The sequence below is a fragment of the Dioscorea cayenensis genome, chromosome 20 (assembly GCF_009730915.1).
Source record: "Dioscorea cayenensis subsp. rotundata cultivar TDr96_F1 chromosome 20, TDr96_F1_v2_PseudoChromosome.rev07_lg8_w22 25.fasta, whole genome shotgun sequence".
NCBI classification, from domain to species: Eukaryota; Viridiplantae; Streptophyta; class Magnoliopsida; order Dioscoreales; family Dioscoreaceae; genus Dioscorea; species Dioscorea cayenensis.
Window position 1 is genome coordinate 25,757,494 of NC_052490.1, and position 16,335 is coordinate 25,773,828.

The 16,335-nt window shown below is 34.3% G+C and overlaps 2 protein-coding genes across 2 annotated transcripts; both read right to left on the reverse strand.

Annotated features, from left to right (window-relative positions):
• Positions 1 to 3,115: 3,115 nt before the first annotated feature.
• On the reverse strand, positions 3,116 to 9,953 carry LOC120251671 (caffeoylshikimate esterase). The gene is made up of 9 exons (XM_039260278.1): positions 9,562 to 9,953; positions 9,438 to 9,467; positions 9,043 to 9,172; positions 8,823 to 8,969; positions 8,597 to 8,727; positions 7,849 to 7,987; positions 6,151 to 6,281; positions 3,917 to 4,156; positions 3,116 to 3,353 (listed from the first exon to the last, which is right to left on the reverse strand). Exons 1-8 carry the CDS (start codon positions 9,838 to 9,840, stop codon positions 3,938 to 3,940), a joined length of 1,206 nt encoding a protein of 401 aa, XP_039116212.1. The 5' UTR covers positions 9,841 to 9,953; the 3' UTR covers positions 3,116 to 3,353; positions 3,917 to 3,937.
• Positions 9,954 to 15,513: 5,560 nt separating this feature from the next.
• Positions 15,514 to 16,193, reverse strand: LOC120251821. The gene has a single exon (XM_039260474.1). The coding sequence runs from the start codon at positions 16,119 to 16,121 to the stop codon at positions 15,714 to 15,716; it is 408 nt and encodes a 135-aa protein (XP_039116408.1). The 5' UTR covers positions 16,122 to 16,193; the 3' UTR covers positions 15,514 to 15,713.
• Positions 16,194 to 16,335: the final 142 nt, after the last annotated feature.

Sequence of the window (16,335 nt, forward strand, 5' to 3'; positions counted from 1 at the left end):
AATGACCTTCCTGATGATGTCGTCGTCGTCAAATTCCGACGCCTCGTTCGTCCGGATGCTTGATTCTTTCGAGGGATGGCGCGTGCTGGTTGTGAAACGTCCTTCGAGCGCCTCGACACGAGCGACAAGCCGAGAAACTCGGTCATCAATATCTGGCATGCTCGCGTAAGAGTTGCGGTGACATCTTCGCCTAATGTCACCGGTGGAGTGCACCTGCGGTCGGGGAGCTGCCGTGGTCGAGGCTGCCACACTCGGGGGACTGTCGTTGTCGTGGTAGGGGGTTGTTGCAATCTGCGGGGTAGGGGAGGGCTTCTCGGCGTCGAGGAATGCGTGCAGCGTGGTGGGGCTGGAAGTAGGAGAAACCGGGCGTCCAGGCGCAGCGATGAGAGCTGCCCTCTCATCCCGCCTCGAGCAGTGGTTCCGGGAGCAATGGCATCCATCCGTCGGTTGGCCCCAACAAATATTTCTTCTTGACGCATTCGCGGAACCATCTCGGAAACTAACATATGTAAACCAAACAATTTCAGCGACATCATTCATTTTTAAACTATAAAAACTATAATTAAAGCGAGTGTTTATATATTTAAACGTTATAGAATATAATTAAACGGAGAACAAAAATATTTAACCCGAGTATGAATAAGAGTTAAACGGTAAATACTAAAGTTAAACGCTAAATAAAATGTTTAAACGTTAAAGACTTATGTTAAACATTGTCCATGATTTATTACCTCTTTTCCATCGAGCGATGACAAGCTCGTTTCTCACCGTCGCTTGCTTCGGTAAGTACTTTCACCGTAGCACGACGATCCTTGGGATCTTGCCCAGAAGCGGACTTTCTTCCCCGTTCGGTCAGCTCGTAAAACCGAGCGTTAAGCGCGACCGAGCAACCCTTAATGTACCCTGTGTTGGTCTTCTTCCCGGCGCATCTATCTTGCACTCGGGCGGCTGCTTGTGGAATATCCTCCATAAGCCACTTGTGCATCGCCTGCGCCCATGCGTGTCGCCCCCATGGCTGAGTAGATCATCGGCGTAATCAGCGATCCAGTTCGGAACCGAGGCATGATGTATTTGGGAAGAGGATCGTCCCCATGAGGTACACCATCGGGGAGTTTGATGAAAATTATCTTCTTCTCCCTCACGTCGAACAAGTTGCAACAGAGTGCTCTTGATGGAGTCTCTGTGTCTCTCGTAGGTCTTTGATAGATACCGCCCTTCGACGGCGACTGGTTTTCTTCTTACGAAGACCAGCTGCGTCGCCATCGCAGCGCTGAGACCAAGCACGAGGGCCCACATCTTGAGGTCTGAAACTCGGCAGAGCTTTTCCCCGATCCTGAATTTATTGGTGCGACCATCGTACCTTTGCAAAAGAGAATCAAGAAGGGCTCTCTCTTGGTATATAGCTTCCAGCTCGATGAGCAGCGCAAGCGGTGTCGTCGAATAATCTCCCGAGTGTCGAGTGGTCATGTTATTTTTCAATTCAGCTAAAGTCTCCACTCACGGTGTCAAATAGCATCGCCCGTTAACTAGGGTTGACCGCCATAATCACAAACTGCGACAATAACAACACATTCGACATGCGGTATTGACAAAAGTTTAAGCGGAAATATAAGGTTTTTAAACGATAAACTCGCGTTATTAAAGAGATATAAAATGTTAAGCAGAGACCCGTTTTGTTAAAGCAGAGGCGAGAATACTTAAACATGAGACAACAAATGTTAAAGCAGTAACATCTCATTTCTTAAAGCGTCAACCTCATTTGTAAAAGCTGCAACCATATCAAACGAAGCGGAAATGTACATTATAAATATTACACAAATCATAACAATCGAAAAAAACTATTTCGATAGTGTATACATCTGAAAATGCAAAACAAAACAAAACCCCTAGCGAGAAATCTCCTATGAGACTAACAAAACCCCAGTAGAAATCCCCTGCAGACTTCGATATCTTCCAACAAAAACAGGAGCACAAAAACAAAACCGAAAAACTCTTTCTTTAGTATCGTAGCAGGTTAACATAAAACCATACTCAATACCTTAGATTGCAAAACCGATGAAATGCCAACTAGTTGCGTGGGGACTTCTCCTTCGAGATCACCGGGTGGAAAGGGAAAAGGCGATGAAATGCCGATTCACGGAGGCTTCAGCAGTAGAGACAACTCGGAGACGACTTGAAATGGAAAAGTCGAAGACGTGAGTTGAGAAAAAAGCAATTAAACTGCTCCGATAAATTCGTCTCTGGGGGTTACCCTACGGAAAACCGCCCACTTTCCTCTCAAATCGCCGAGATGGGCTGCAACCCACGACTCCCCATGCAAGGGGCATTTTTCAGTCAAAAATTTGAAACTCACTCCGCTCACATCCGACTATGGGGTTTAGGGGTTTGAAAAACATAGAGTTTAAAAGGAGGGGGATTTTGGGGATTGCAAAACTAACGGGGTGTTTTTGGCAATTTTACAAACTTAAAGAGTTTTTTTGGCAATTTCCACTATTAAATATGATATTTTTTAGAAAAATATTTATTAAATTCTATTGTTTAGACTTTTTGATTGGGCACCCTCAAATAATTTTCTTAGCTTCATTCCTCTTTTTCTATTTAAGCCCTAAGGGATATTGAGCTTGAATATCAAATGGACTCTAGCTAATTTATAAATTTATTTATTTATTTATTAAATTTTAAACAGAATTATAGGGCATTTATCTATTTGTTGATGAATGTTGGACTAAGTTTGATTATAATTAACAAAGAAGATTGAAATGTAATAAAACTTCTTTTAATTTGTTTATATGGGTTTATATATATATATATATCAAAAAAAAATTTGGGTTAAGTTTTTTTTCACAAATTTTCAGATTTAACATTTTCTTATTTCTTTTTTTATATTATATTTTTAATTATTAAAATTAAATATAATTTGACTAAATACATTTTAAATTTAAAAACTTGGTTTTAAGATAATTTATATTTTTAGGTCGAACTATATGTCATTCAACCCACCTAAAAATTTTTTTAAAAAACTTTTTAAAGGCAATGGTGACGTGGTATAAAATTTTAAATATTTATATGTTTTTAATTTGAAGCCAGCACCGCTTTGTTCTTAATTCTATTTCCTCCACCACTTGTAATTATAGAAATTACAAATAGTTTTGTCACAATAACAGCAACACAACAGATTGAGATCGAATACAAAAACAAACACCACTTCAAACCTTCCCTAGAATGATAGCTTTGTCACATCATAAAAACAAGTGTTACATCCAAATATCAATTATTTTAAAAAAATAACAAGAAAATAAAATAAACAAGAAACAAAAATACAAAAGCGATACAACACCACACAGCAGACTCAGATCCAATTAGGGGTGGCAAAAATTCGGGTCCGGACAAAATCGGGTCCGGACAACTACTAATATAAATAGAAAAACTTGTCTCGGACCGACCGGTTTAAATCCGGACAAACTTGATATGTCCAAACCCGGTTTATTTTTAAAAACCGGGTTGTCCTGGATGTCCAAATTTTTCAGAATTCATAAGTTATTTTTAAGTTCAGCTCAAATATTAAATTATACAAAAATAATTTAATTCACATTAAATGTAAGCGTTAATAATCCAAAACTCAACTCAAATTATAGAAAAATCTAAGTCTTAATAGAAAAAACAATAGATGTTTAAAAGTTTTTAGAAGAATGAACTTTAAAAACAGATGGGCCTAGGGTTGTGAGAACTTTTAAAGTTTTAGGGTTAAAAGGCAGGTTGTCTGAATTTCTATGTCGGACCCAGTAGGATGACATCCGGACAACTAAAGTCATGTCCGGACCCGGCCCGCATTTGCAAACCTTATGTCCAAACCCTTTTTATTCCGGGCCGGACAAAACCGGGCTGGCGGGTCCGGACAGATTATTGCCACCCCTAGATCCAATGCCCAAAACAAATACTACTTCAATGTTGAATGGGAATCCAACCATGAGATAATATCATTAATAACCTCCAAAATCCTATCATCAGGCTCACCTTCAAGAATAGAATGGTAACTTTCTTCGTATAACTTTAGCGTCTTGTCTTCGCTACAAGCCTTATTGTAAAGATATTTGCTCACTTGAGGATCTGTAACTTTGTCTGCAGCTCCATGAAGAATCAGTAATGGAGAAGAAACCTGCAAGTTAAATCAGTTTTGTCACAAAACCAACCCAATTGTCTTGCATGTGCTCAAAAGTTAACTTTTAAGAACGATTAACAATTTCAGACAGAGGAGTTCTGCATTACTAAATATAAAATTTACGTACAAAAACTGAAACTTTACAATGATTATTAAACAAAGTCTAGGATTATGCATTTCAAATATGCAGACAATAGATCCTTTAAAATGGCAAAACTAACCTTAGTTTATGAATTGGTTAGCAATACAAGCTCTTTTAAAATTTGCACACTATTTTCTCCTTTCCTCATACTTCAAAAGCTTGTGGGTGTTTCAAATAAATTTCTTCTTCTAACTCACGTGATATTTTTGTTGCATGAAATTTGGATACATTTGTTTAGAATGAACAAGACATTCCAAGTTATCCTAATCACTGGCCCAAATTTATAAATGCATGCAAATATGAAATGTGATATACAATGTCCAATTCAGTAAGATGAGTGATTAAACCTTTTGATATTAATACAACTTGAATTGAAAATTGTGTATTTTAATTACTATTAATCTAGCCAAATCTGATGATAAATTGGAAATGACTGTATGAAAAACACTCTCCCACAAAGACTGATTCAAATTCTAAACTTCCATTCCACCTTATAACGCCTTATTCCAACCACAACCAAGCATAAAGTTGATAATAAAGCAGTTTAACTATATTTATTTGACAATGTAAATGAACGCTAACACCAACCACCTTTACATTAAAAGCATGGTAACTCTTTCCCTTGCCAAGTGAGGGGTTGAGGGATCAACCCTTCTCACAATTATTCTCACAATATTGGCGAGGTGAGTGGCTTGTCCAAAAAAACAAAAAGAAAAATGAAAAAGTACTTACTGCATGGCTGTCCCAGAGCTATGTTTTGCAACATGTGTTGTATGTCAATACTCGAAATGAAAAGAGTTAACAATTTACGGATGAATTAATCTTAACACGCAACAAATACTCTTTTGATAACCCAACTCTTACTGATAGAAACATCAAGGCTTGTATTTATTCTTTTCAACATGATAGGATCTGACCACTCTATAATGGAGTTTACATGTTCGCACTTTCTAAATAGCTTTTCCCACAAACAAAAACTAAAATATAATGCCTTTTCCAAATCAACGGCAGATTAGAATTTGGAACACTTTGATTGGTGATTAATAATGTAACTCGTCCGTTGTGTTAATGCTTCTCTTGCGGGTAGAGCTAAAAGGAGTTGGTCATGAAGGAACTTTTTACCTTACTGAATGTTGAGAATGTTTTGACAAGGCCTTGCTTGGTTTGCAGAGTGACCATTTTAGACAAGAGGCAAAACGTAAAATGTGTCTGACACAAAATCCTATGACCTTGAGTTCAGAATTCAACAATTACAGAAACAGCTACCTCAGAATTGAAAGATGGAAACCAATGGCAAATGAAGAATGATAAGTTGCGGGTTTTACATATAGTAGCAATCACGATTCTTCCATGTGCTATAAACTCAGTATAAATGGCATGAACTATATAGCGCTGCCAATAATGTGCCCACTTTGTTGAGGAATTTCTATGTACGTTCTAGTGCATCAAAAAGCCAAATGAAAATCCTTATTGATATCAATGCTCGCTGAGTTGCGACTTGAATGCGTATAGAACAAAGACAAGATAAAACCAAATGGGAAGTTTCCACTACACTCCTGGGATCAAATAGGTGCGTGAAATTATACAACATGCAAAAGACATCTTGTGTGTTAATCATCCATCTGTAATTAACCTTTGTAGAAGATGCCCTTTCCTTTAATCTCTCAAAAACAATATACCACAAAGAATCAAATCTCAGTCATAATCCTCTATGAAGTTATTTAACTTTATTACACTCCTATAAGGTGATTAATTGGTATGAAACATGTTGAAGTGAATATGCATAATTGCAGGAGTATGCTCATAGAAAAGTGCATAAAAATGATTGGATCAACTAGCCGGTACTAACCTTCTCCAGTTGAGATTCAATATCACGAGTAGCTTTAATGAGTTCAACAGCAGTCCTCAATCGCATTTGGTCAGAGTATGCAATGACATTGAAAGCGGTCTGAAACATATAGAGAACAATAGAATCTTGTACTATGTGATTAAGCAAATAGTTTGGCAAGATTATTCATGGATTATGTGTAAAACAAAAAATACCATAAATGTTTTCTATTTTCTTTTATTTTTGAATTCTATCTCCAAATAGAAATTTCTAAGTTACGAATTTCATCCAAATAGTTTACTATGCTCTACAAGTTACCCTAGACATATAGCATATTTCTATATAGCATTCATAACAAGTTATGAATAGAGGGAAAGCCACTAAAACAATATGGTAGATGATTTAGTTAGTTACATGAATAAAAGTATTTTCATGCAATCTAGATCTACATATAAACTTTAAGGGCCACTAACAAAGTTATATATCTACATCCGTATGGCACAAATTCATGAATGTTTTCAGGTTTGTCCAAATCGCAAAATGGACTCACAAGCAAAAGTTTAAACCACTCAATTTGACAAACTAAGCTTCAACTAGAGCATTATGTATGCAAGGGAACCAGGATGAATCTCATGCAAAACATAAACGCAATTTATCCCTTATATATTTACTATATAAAAGTATCACATCGGAGTTTAATAAATATATAACATAAGCAAGTAATACTACATGTAAATTTACATAAGCTCATACTAGACTCAGAACAAATTAAAATTTACATGGGGGAATGTTTGGTAATGTTTTCTATTTTGGCTTATTTTCCCTTAAAAACCAAAAACTATCTTTTGATTTTTGCTTATAGTTTTTGAAAATCTGTTTAAAAAAGTTCTCAATGTATTAAAAAAAAAACAATTGCATACCTTATAAACTTATAAGATTATGAAAATATGAATCAGACATTAAAAAATTTGTGATAGAAACATCATATTCCATATTAAAATATAATATTCTAAAATTTAAAAATTCATTACCTTGTATAAGCTTTCTCTTGAGATCTGCACACTTAGTGAGGTGGAAATTGAGTTGGAGATGGTGCGATTGAGAGATGAAATTGGAAAGTGGATCTCATAGATTAAGATAAAAGAATCCATATTTACTTATTTTGAAAAATGGGGGGCTTTCAATTGGTGGATTGTCTATCTATATCAAATAAACACCATACATTACTGAAAGATAATATTCATTATATAAATTAATTATGAAATAATGAATATCTTGTATTTAAAAAAATGAAAAAAAAGGTTTTAAAAACATAAATTAAGAATAAAAAAAATCTTATTTGGTAAAAAACTATTTATTTTAACAAGAATTTCAAATTTAAAAAAATAAATTTAAATAATATATATTAACATGTAAAATTGTTGCAGGTAAATATATGCAAAAAGCTCATAAGCTTTATGAAATCGAAAGATAAAAGGTACCATGTGTGTATAGGAAAAAAAGAAGTAATAAAAAAACAAAAACAAAAAAAAAACACTTTTGTAGTTTTTAGAATGTTGTTGCCCTTTTTTCTCTTCACATAATAAGAAATAAAATGATGGGACAAATATGTTCCGTGTTTTTATTTTAAAAAAATGAAAACTCAAAAATGCATATGATACCAAACGAAGCCATTAGCAAGAAATAAAAAACCTTCTAACTCAAAGTATTTGAACTGACCATTTTTCTTTTTAGAGGGAATTCGAAATGCCAACTCTGCCAAATCCTTTTGTGGGAACAGCTTTGCTTCAGGTAGAAAGTTTGAAATAATAGCCAAAGCTTTCAAAATTGGTGCCGGTGGTGTCACATCTTCTGCAATCTTAGCAACCCAATATCATTAATTAATATTTATTCTATTATATATTGTTACATAATCAATGCAAAAGGAAATGTAACTTTAATGTATTCCGAAAAGGCACAAGCATTAGATGGATTCTCAAATTTTTCTTCACAGATGAGAAGTAAAAGCAGGGAAAAAAGAGAGAATACTGACACAGGAAATAAAATTTAAAGATACAGAATCCATAAATTGGATCAAATATAAATCTTTGATGTCAGAAACAAGCTTTTATTCTCTACAATAAAAGCTTGTTGGTAAATAGTTTGAAGTAGGAAGCCTAGAACTCTGTTTTTAGTTGGGAAAAGGATATTGTTCGACCAATCAGAGGTGTAAATATTCAGTGAATAAATGTTTGCAGAAACTCCAGCAGGAAAAACTGATGCATTAGATATATAAAAAGGAGTAATATACTCGAAACTTTAGCAGAAATAGTTAAAGATTTAAAGAAAATCACAGATGAAAAACAATAACAAGCAAACAAACAAAAAATTGACTAATAGAATTCAAATTTATGCATGAGTAAGAAAAGCAAAGCAAAAAATATATAGCCAAAGATAAAATAGCAGTCAAAGGTATGAGAAGGCTTACTTTGCACATAGGTGCAACAAGAACCACACCATCCCATTCTCTTGGTTGCTTCAAGTGAACTTTAAGAGCAACAGCTCCACCCATAGACTGCCCCAACAAAAAGTGGCGCAATCCACGCAGCTCCTCCATTCCTGGACATCATTAAAAATTAGCATCATCAGGCTAACAAATTCCAAATCCAAACACTGACCATCAATAAATTAAGGTTGGAAAAGGAGGAAGCAACCTCTGATTCGAGCATATTGCTCAATGACATGATCCACCATCTCATCAAAGCTATGGATGTAACCATGAAGACCCTCTGAGAGGCCGAAGGATGGGTAGTCCATGGCATAGACTCCATAACCAGCTTTAGCAATTATCTTCGCAATACCTGTGATCATATCATGCTGTTAGTAAGCGCAAAAGCTTTGGGCACATGAGAACAGAGAGAAGAAAACACATGCCTTCGAAGAAAAAAGTGCAGGTGTCTCCATAGCCATGACAGAAGAAGAGAGCAGCCTTCATTGTCATACCTGGAGGTGGACGCCAGCTCTTCCAGAATATTTCAACCCCTTTAGAGCTCATCTCATACTTCTGCCACCCACACAGCAGCCACTTCAATGTCACATAGGGATTCATATTTGGAATTCCATATTTGAAGCTAAAAAATAAAGACATTTGGCACATGTCTGCAACAAGGTCAGGTTTTACCAAAGCTGATCCTGATGAATGTGGATTGGTAATAAGTTTTTAGTTTCAAGTTTAGAAATTTTAGCAAAAGATATATTAAATAAATTTTAAAAATCAAAATATTCTTCGCAGACCAATTTCTATTTTAGCTTGCTTATTTAGGCGATACCTCTTCCATTTGGATCTCTGGCGCAGGCATCTGCCACCATGAAGAAGAAACTTGATATGAGATGAGATGAGACACCAAATACTAACAAAAATCAATAATGGAGTCATAGATAAAGAAAGAGGACCTTGAAAAGGACATGGTCAAGCTGCTGCTGGACAGGGAGGAATGCCCTGTGCACACGTCTCCGTGTCGGAGCAAAGTCCATGTTCTGTGACGCAACTGAATTTAGCTCATCGCTAACCCCTTCAATCAACTTCTTTGATGCTGTGATATGAGCCCTAACATAGTGACACCTTCTATTGTGACAATCTTCCATTTGAAGGAGGGATCTGCTGTGTGGGATCAGAGATCTGGTAGGCTGTTTTGATAATTGAAGATGTGTTCTCATGGGGATCATCGACATGATTGAGTTCCAAGAAATATAACTCAGAAGATTGAAACTTGAGCTACTTCTTGTTATCCCCGCAGCACCTGCTGGTCAGAATGTTGTGAGATAGGGTCATCTAATGCTGCAATGTTTTTGGGAGAGCACATAGAGCTATTTTATTGATATCAAAAATAGTAATACAAGAGAGTTTATAGGTTACAAACCAAAGCAAAAAAGGCAACAAAACAAAAACAAAAACAAAAAAAAACAAGAAGAAAAACATGAAATAAATAAACCAGAAAAAATTAAAGTTACAGACTAACTCCAGATCTGATAAGTTACTTCATAAGCCAGCGAGGAAGGTCCTTACCCTGATGAAACAAAGTAAGAACATGAGAATTAACTCCATGAAGCGCCAACTCATTAGCAACTGCCAACCAAACTTTGGGTATAATGTAGACTCGCGAAAGGTCAAAACTTGAGAGACAATCATTAATATTGATAATCAGCGGATTCAGGCGCCAAGCATGAGGAGAGCTACTAGTTTTGATGATGTTATAGAGAGCAGAGATCAGTACAAGCTAAATCATGTTTTGGTACAACAATAAGATCATACTGCATGTGCCGACAATGTATTTGATTCGAATAAATTGGAGACCTGGTGAAGCTTATCTAATTTAGATAATGGGTTCCTATCTAAAAGAAAATTCGATTTTCATCTAAGCTCAAACATCAGTTAACAGGTTGTCACCCTGTTTTTTTTTTAAATTGATCAACTTGCATTGAGAATTTTTTCCCCTAAAATTTTATTTTGAACAAATACTTTCAACTAGGGGTGGACATGGGGCGGGCGATCCATGGGCTGGCCCGAGCTTGGCCCAAAAAATACAAGGCATGGGTTTAGAAAGTTAGCCCAAAGAGCTGTGTTGGGCTCAAATGTTTTTGCCCGATTAAATCTAGGGTTAGGTTTGGGTCAGATGAATTTTAACCCGACCCGGTCTGACCGGACCCGAATAAATAAATAATATAAATAATATATTATTTATAATATATATAATTATTTATATAATAGATTTGAAAATAGTCAAAATTAAGTACCTTTTTAGCCTTTGATTTATACAGAATTTATTGATAATATATATAATATATTATTGATAATATTTGTTGATAATATTACTACTTATTTATATAGAATTTATTTAAACCATTTATAATACTTGTGTTGTATTTTTTTTTAATTGTTTGAAAAAAAATTTTTAGGGTTGTAGTAATAGTTTTATTTAGTTATTTCAATTATTTCATAAAAAATTTATTTATTTTTTGGGTTGGGTTGGGCTGGGCCTGGTCCTAATGACAATCAAATGGGTCGGGTTTGGACCAAGACAATTTGGCCAGAACATGGCCCCGCCCAACCCAGCCCGAATATATAGGTTGTATTTTTTAGTCTAGCCCAGCCCAGACCCGACGCAGCCAGGCCTATGTCCACCCCTACTTTCAACCAACAACCTGTTACAACTATGAACTTCTAATAATCTTTCTCCTACACATTTTATAACATACATGCATTGAGTTGGGGTATCAAAAGGGGTTAGAGGATAATATTTGCATTGGGTCAACCATAAACTTGAACATGATCAGTTTAGTAATAAGAAACCTTCTACAAATCCTCGCAAATTGGTGGTTAATTAAATTCTTGCAATTTGCCCTTATTACCTAATCAGCATGTTAAAATAAAACAGTAAATCATTACATATTTGTCTGAAAACACTAATAGCAACCATATTCATATTGAACTATGCTCCCAAGAACCAAAATATCCACAAGTAAGATTCAATGCAAGTAAATTTATTAGAAAGCCTAATCTAGTATTTCTACTAACTTCTTACTTCTGCTATGCCAATAACCAACTTAGTTGTATCATAGAATTTATGAATCCAAAAAAAAAAAATTGTGTACATTCCTCAATCATGGTTGCATTAAACTAAATTGCTTATGGCAGCTAAGCAATAGATTTCATCTAAAATAAACAATATTTAAAGTTTAACTGCTAATCTCATGTACGAATTTTCACCCCATACGTGGAGGAAGCACTTTACTTTCTTAGCATTTTGGACACAAATGTCAATGTCTACTCTCTGGCACACAAATTTAAATACATAAACAGTTTGGGGTTAGAATAAGAGAATTGTTATGAATGATAGGAAAACTACCATCAATATTAGGGTTAAAACAAAATACACCATCCACTCCCATTATGGCAAGAAAGAAGCTTGACACTTAGTGGCATCAAATTTTGCACAATCAACATGATGGTATCTTCAATTCCACAGGCCATTGGCAAATAATAGGACTAGGTATATAGATTTTTATAGCCACAGCTTGTGTTTCTTCAAGCAAGGCCATAGGTTGAGGACTTACTCGGGTTTAAGTTTTAGAGTCCCTATAGATATTTATGTTGTTAGAATAATCATTAAATCATTTAGAGCATATAACATATAAAGATAAGTTCAAAAGTTAATTAGTGAAGTATGAGGCACAATGCTTAAGATTAGACCTATTAGTGATTATACAAGACTAGAGGAACTTCAACTAACCAGTGCAAGAATAAGAATACAGTTATCATTCTCATAATTGAACCTAAGGGTCAAAAACAAACCATAAACAAGAAAAGAATTCTTAGATCTCAAGTGCTATTTTTCTTTTCCATCTAAGCTATCAAACAAAGAATATCTGCAAGTTTCATATCAAAATTAAACTAATGTATTCCCCAATATCAAATGATTTCAAGATTACCCATTTTTTAAACAAAATCAACATAACAACAATTTCTTAACCTTAAAAGAAAGAAGAAAAAGAAAAAAGAAATAAGTCATCCAAGCAGAAACAGAAAACAAAAAGAAAAATATATACACTCAAAGAATCTGTAACTCTCAAATTTAGACAACCAAGAATAAGAAGTACTATGCTTTCAAAAAACAACCAGGTACTATATTCAATGGTGAAAGCAAATATATATATCATGGTTCATACATTTAAAACATAAATCCAATATACTTCAATAATTAAAGGCAAAATACAAGACCTGAACAAAAAAAAAAAATGTATCCGAGCAGAAAGATCAATAATGAATGCCAAAATTCCACATACCTTTGGGAAGATAGTAGAGCAGTTGGCTTTTCTGGAATAAAGGTGGCAGGTCTAATACCTTTTCCATGACAAATAACATTACTGGTTAGGTGTATAGATTTTTACTATTCTAGAGATTTAGGTGTTATAAAACAACCATAGAATTATTTTGGGCATACATGAAGATGTTCAAATGCTAACTGCTTATTGTATGATGGCACTTGAAACCCTAACCAAAGCAAGCTAACTATAATACAGCAAGTAGTAAAAAAATAAAATATATATATATATATATAAATAAATAAATAAAAATAAAAGAGAAGAGTTTAATCGATTAAAATAAACCAGTTTGTGTAATATAAACCAAAAGGGTCTTCAGCCAACCAATGCAATTCTCATAATTAAACCAAATGGTGGTCAATAAATCATCAACAGAAATACAATCATTAAAACTTCACTGTTACTTACCCAACTAAATAATAACAATAGAAAATCCACAAGGTTCATACCAAAAGGAAAAACTAATACCCAAATTAAACTAATGTATTCCCCAATATCCAAATTAAACTAAGACCACCATGAATAAGAAACATTATAACTCTGGAAAACAACTAGATACTGGATAACATCCTGGATCATACATTCCTAACATTAACTCACATAAACATCAACAAACAAAGGTAAAAAAATTGGTCAAAACAACAAATGGATTCAAGCACACAGAACAACTCTTGGACAGAAATTCCAAACATGTTATGGGCAAAAAGTCCAAACAACTTCAAAATGTGAAATTTTCTGCATCAGGAAGAAGGGCAGACCTGTTTGGAAGAGACGGCAAATGGGAACAAATTAAGTAGAGATCATACAAGAGATAGGTGGGACGAAAGACAAAAACTTGTGAATGGAACTCTAGGGCTTCCCTTCTTCAAAATTTCTGAGAAGAGAGGAGCCACGACAAATGACTGATTGCAAGCTTGACCATGGTAAAATAAATATATAAAGAAAAATAGAAAATGGAAACATTAAAAAAATTGAAAACCACGAGTAACAAAACAGTTGATTATAACAAGCTGGCAAAGTAAGATTTGTATTGATATAAAATACTAAATATTATCAACTGAGCACAATGTTTTTAAAGAGATAGGATCATCCAACTATGTCCTTTTATAAAACAAGCCCCATCTTTGTAATGAATTGTGATGCCACCGACTCGATTCCGTGGGAGTAGAATTGTGAGATGCAGTCTCATAATAATCTAGGTTTTTGGATATTGAGGTAACTCAAGTAATGGGATTACTAACTCTAATACAAGGGTTCACATCATTAAAAATAAATAAATAAAACTTGTTGTTATGAGGCCATGTCTTGGTCCCACTGATTCCCACGGAACTAAGTTCATGGGATCAGTAGATCACAACTCCTTTCTAATAAGATGGTCACTAAGGTTGTCCACCAATTAAACTTGATCAGGTCAGCTTAGCTCAAGATCTGATGCTAGAGTTAGAACTTGGAGTTAATTAAAAAATCTAATTCTAATTGGATTTTTTTTTTTTCAAAGAGGTATTTGATTCATTAGTTTAGGATGAAGTATTAAAAATCCTATAAAAGAATATATATATATATATATATATATGAATTTTAAACTATTAATTAAGTGAATCAAGTTTATTATATCATTTGGACCAACCCTTGCTAGGTAATTTGAGTTAGTTTAAACTAAAACTTTATTTATAAGTCAATTTTTTTTATTATAAATAATATAAATTACACATTTAACATAATAATACTATATATTATAAATTTATAAAAATAATATATTTATATATTTTTTTAAGCTATCAAACTCTCTCAAAATTAATTTAAAGATTAAAAATAAAATTTTTAAATGCTCAACATTTTAAACAAAATTTAAGTTTTTCTTGAGCCAAGCTCAAAACTACTTAAGAAAAAATTTGGCTTCCCCTAGTTCTCCTCAATATTGTTTAAATTATTCTTGTAAAAAAATCTTTTTTAATTTTTAAACTGATTTTTCATTTCTTGATATCCATAAGTTTTTTTCACATAATGTGAATTTCCAAATCCTAGTTTAAATGCACTATCTAAATAAGCTTTTTCAATCCTAGTGATTTAATGATTTTTTTCATTATTTTTGAAACACTCAATTTTTTATTTTTTAAATTTTATTTTATTTTTTATAAATGTCTAGATTGAAATAATTTTTTTTAACAAAGTGGATAAGCAATTATTTATGCTATTCACCACACTGGAAGGAGAGATTTAAACTCCCAATCTTCCGCATGGAATTCTCATATCTCACGGGTGGGTGATTCCAATGTTTGTTGAATGATTTTTTTTTTTTTTAATTATGTGATCTTTATAATTTATATTCTGAAAATAAACATTTTTATATTTTAAGTCCTAAATGAAGAAAAACATAAACTTAGAGGGACATCATCATCAACTTAAATCATAATAAATAAACCAAAGTAATCATTCCACTGGTCTCTATAATCATACACTTCCATTCCAGAACTTAACATCCACCACCACACAACCAACATCATTTTCAGTTATACCATTCCATAAACACAAAGGAAAAAGATATTTCATTCATAAAAGTTCACTAAACATAATAGAAGAAGACAACAAACAACCACCCACTGCGCTTACATCTCCTCATGCGCCACTTGGTCATGATCAAGAACAAAACAGTTCATTATTATAATATATAAGAGATATATATATATATATATATATATAGTAATAAGATAAACTACCCTTAATTAAGACCTGCCATCACACTGGAAGGAGACTTCACAACCATTTGCAGGGGTCAAAGTGATAACATGTTGAGGACGAGTGATGAAGATGGGAAGCCGAGAAAGAACTCCACAAACACATGCATTGTCAATGCCAGTGAGGCGGCGGCAGCACGGAGAGTCTACAGGATTATTAATGGATCCTCCAGAGGAAACAAGTCCTGCCTGTTTCTGTTGTTCTGTTCCATGGGATAATTCCTCAGCTTGCCTGACAAAGCTGCATGCTTCATTGGCCAGCATGAATTGGGAATAGCAAAGGGCTTGGGCATTGGCCTTGGTTGCAGGGTTGTTGGCAATGCTGAGGAGGAGGAGGAGCAAGAGAAGGGCCATTGCTGCAACCTTGTGCTGTTTAGGAGTAGTTATTGTCATCATCTTCAGTTGCTATTAATTGGAGGTTGAATTCCTAGTTGATTTCAACTGAAGCGGTGAGTGATGAGTTTTTGGTTTTGGGAAGGTGGTATTATATATAGTAGTGCATGGTAAATGTTGTCGTTGTTTTGTTGGGTGGAATGTTTAGGGAAGGAGTTGGTTGAGGTTTCTGATGGTTCACAATTGTGTTATGGTTTGCTCATGCCTTTGGTTTGGT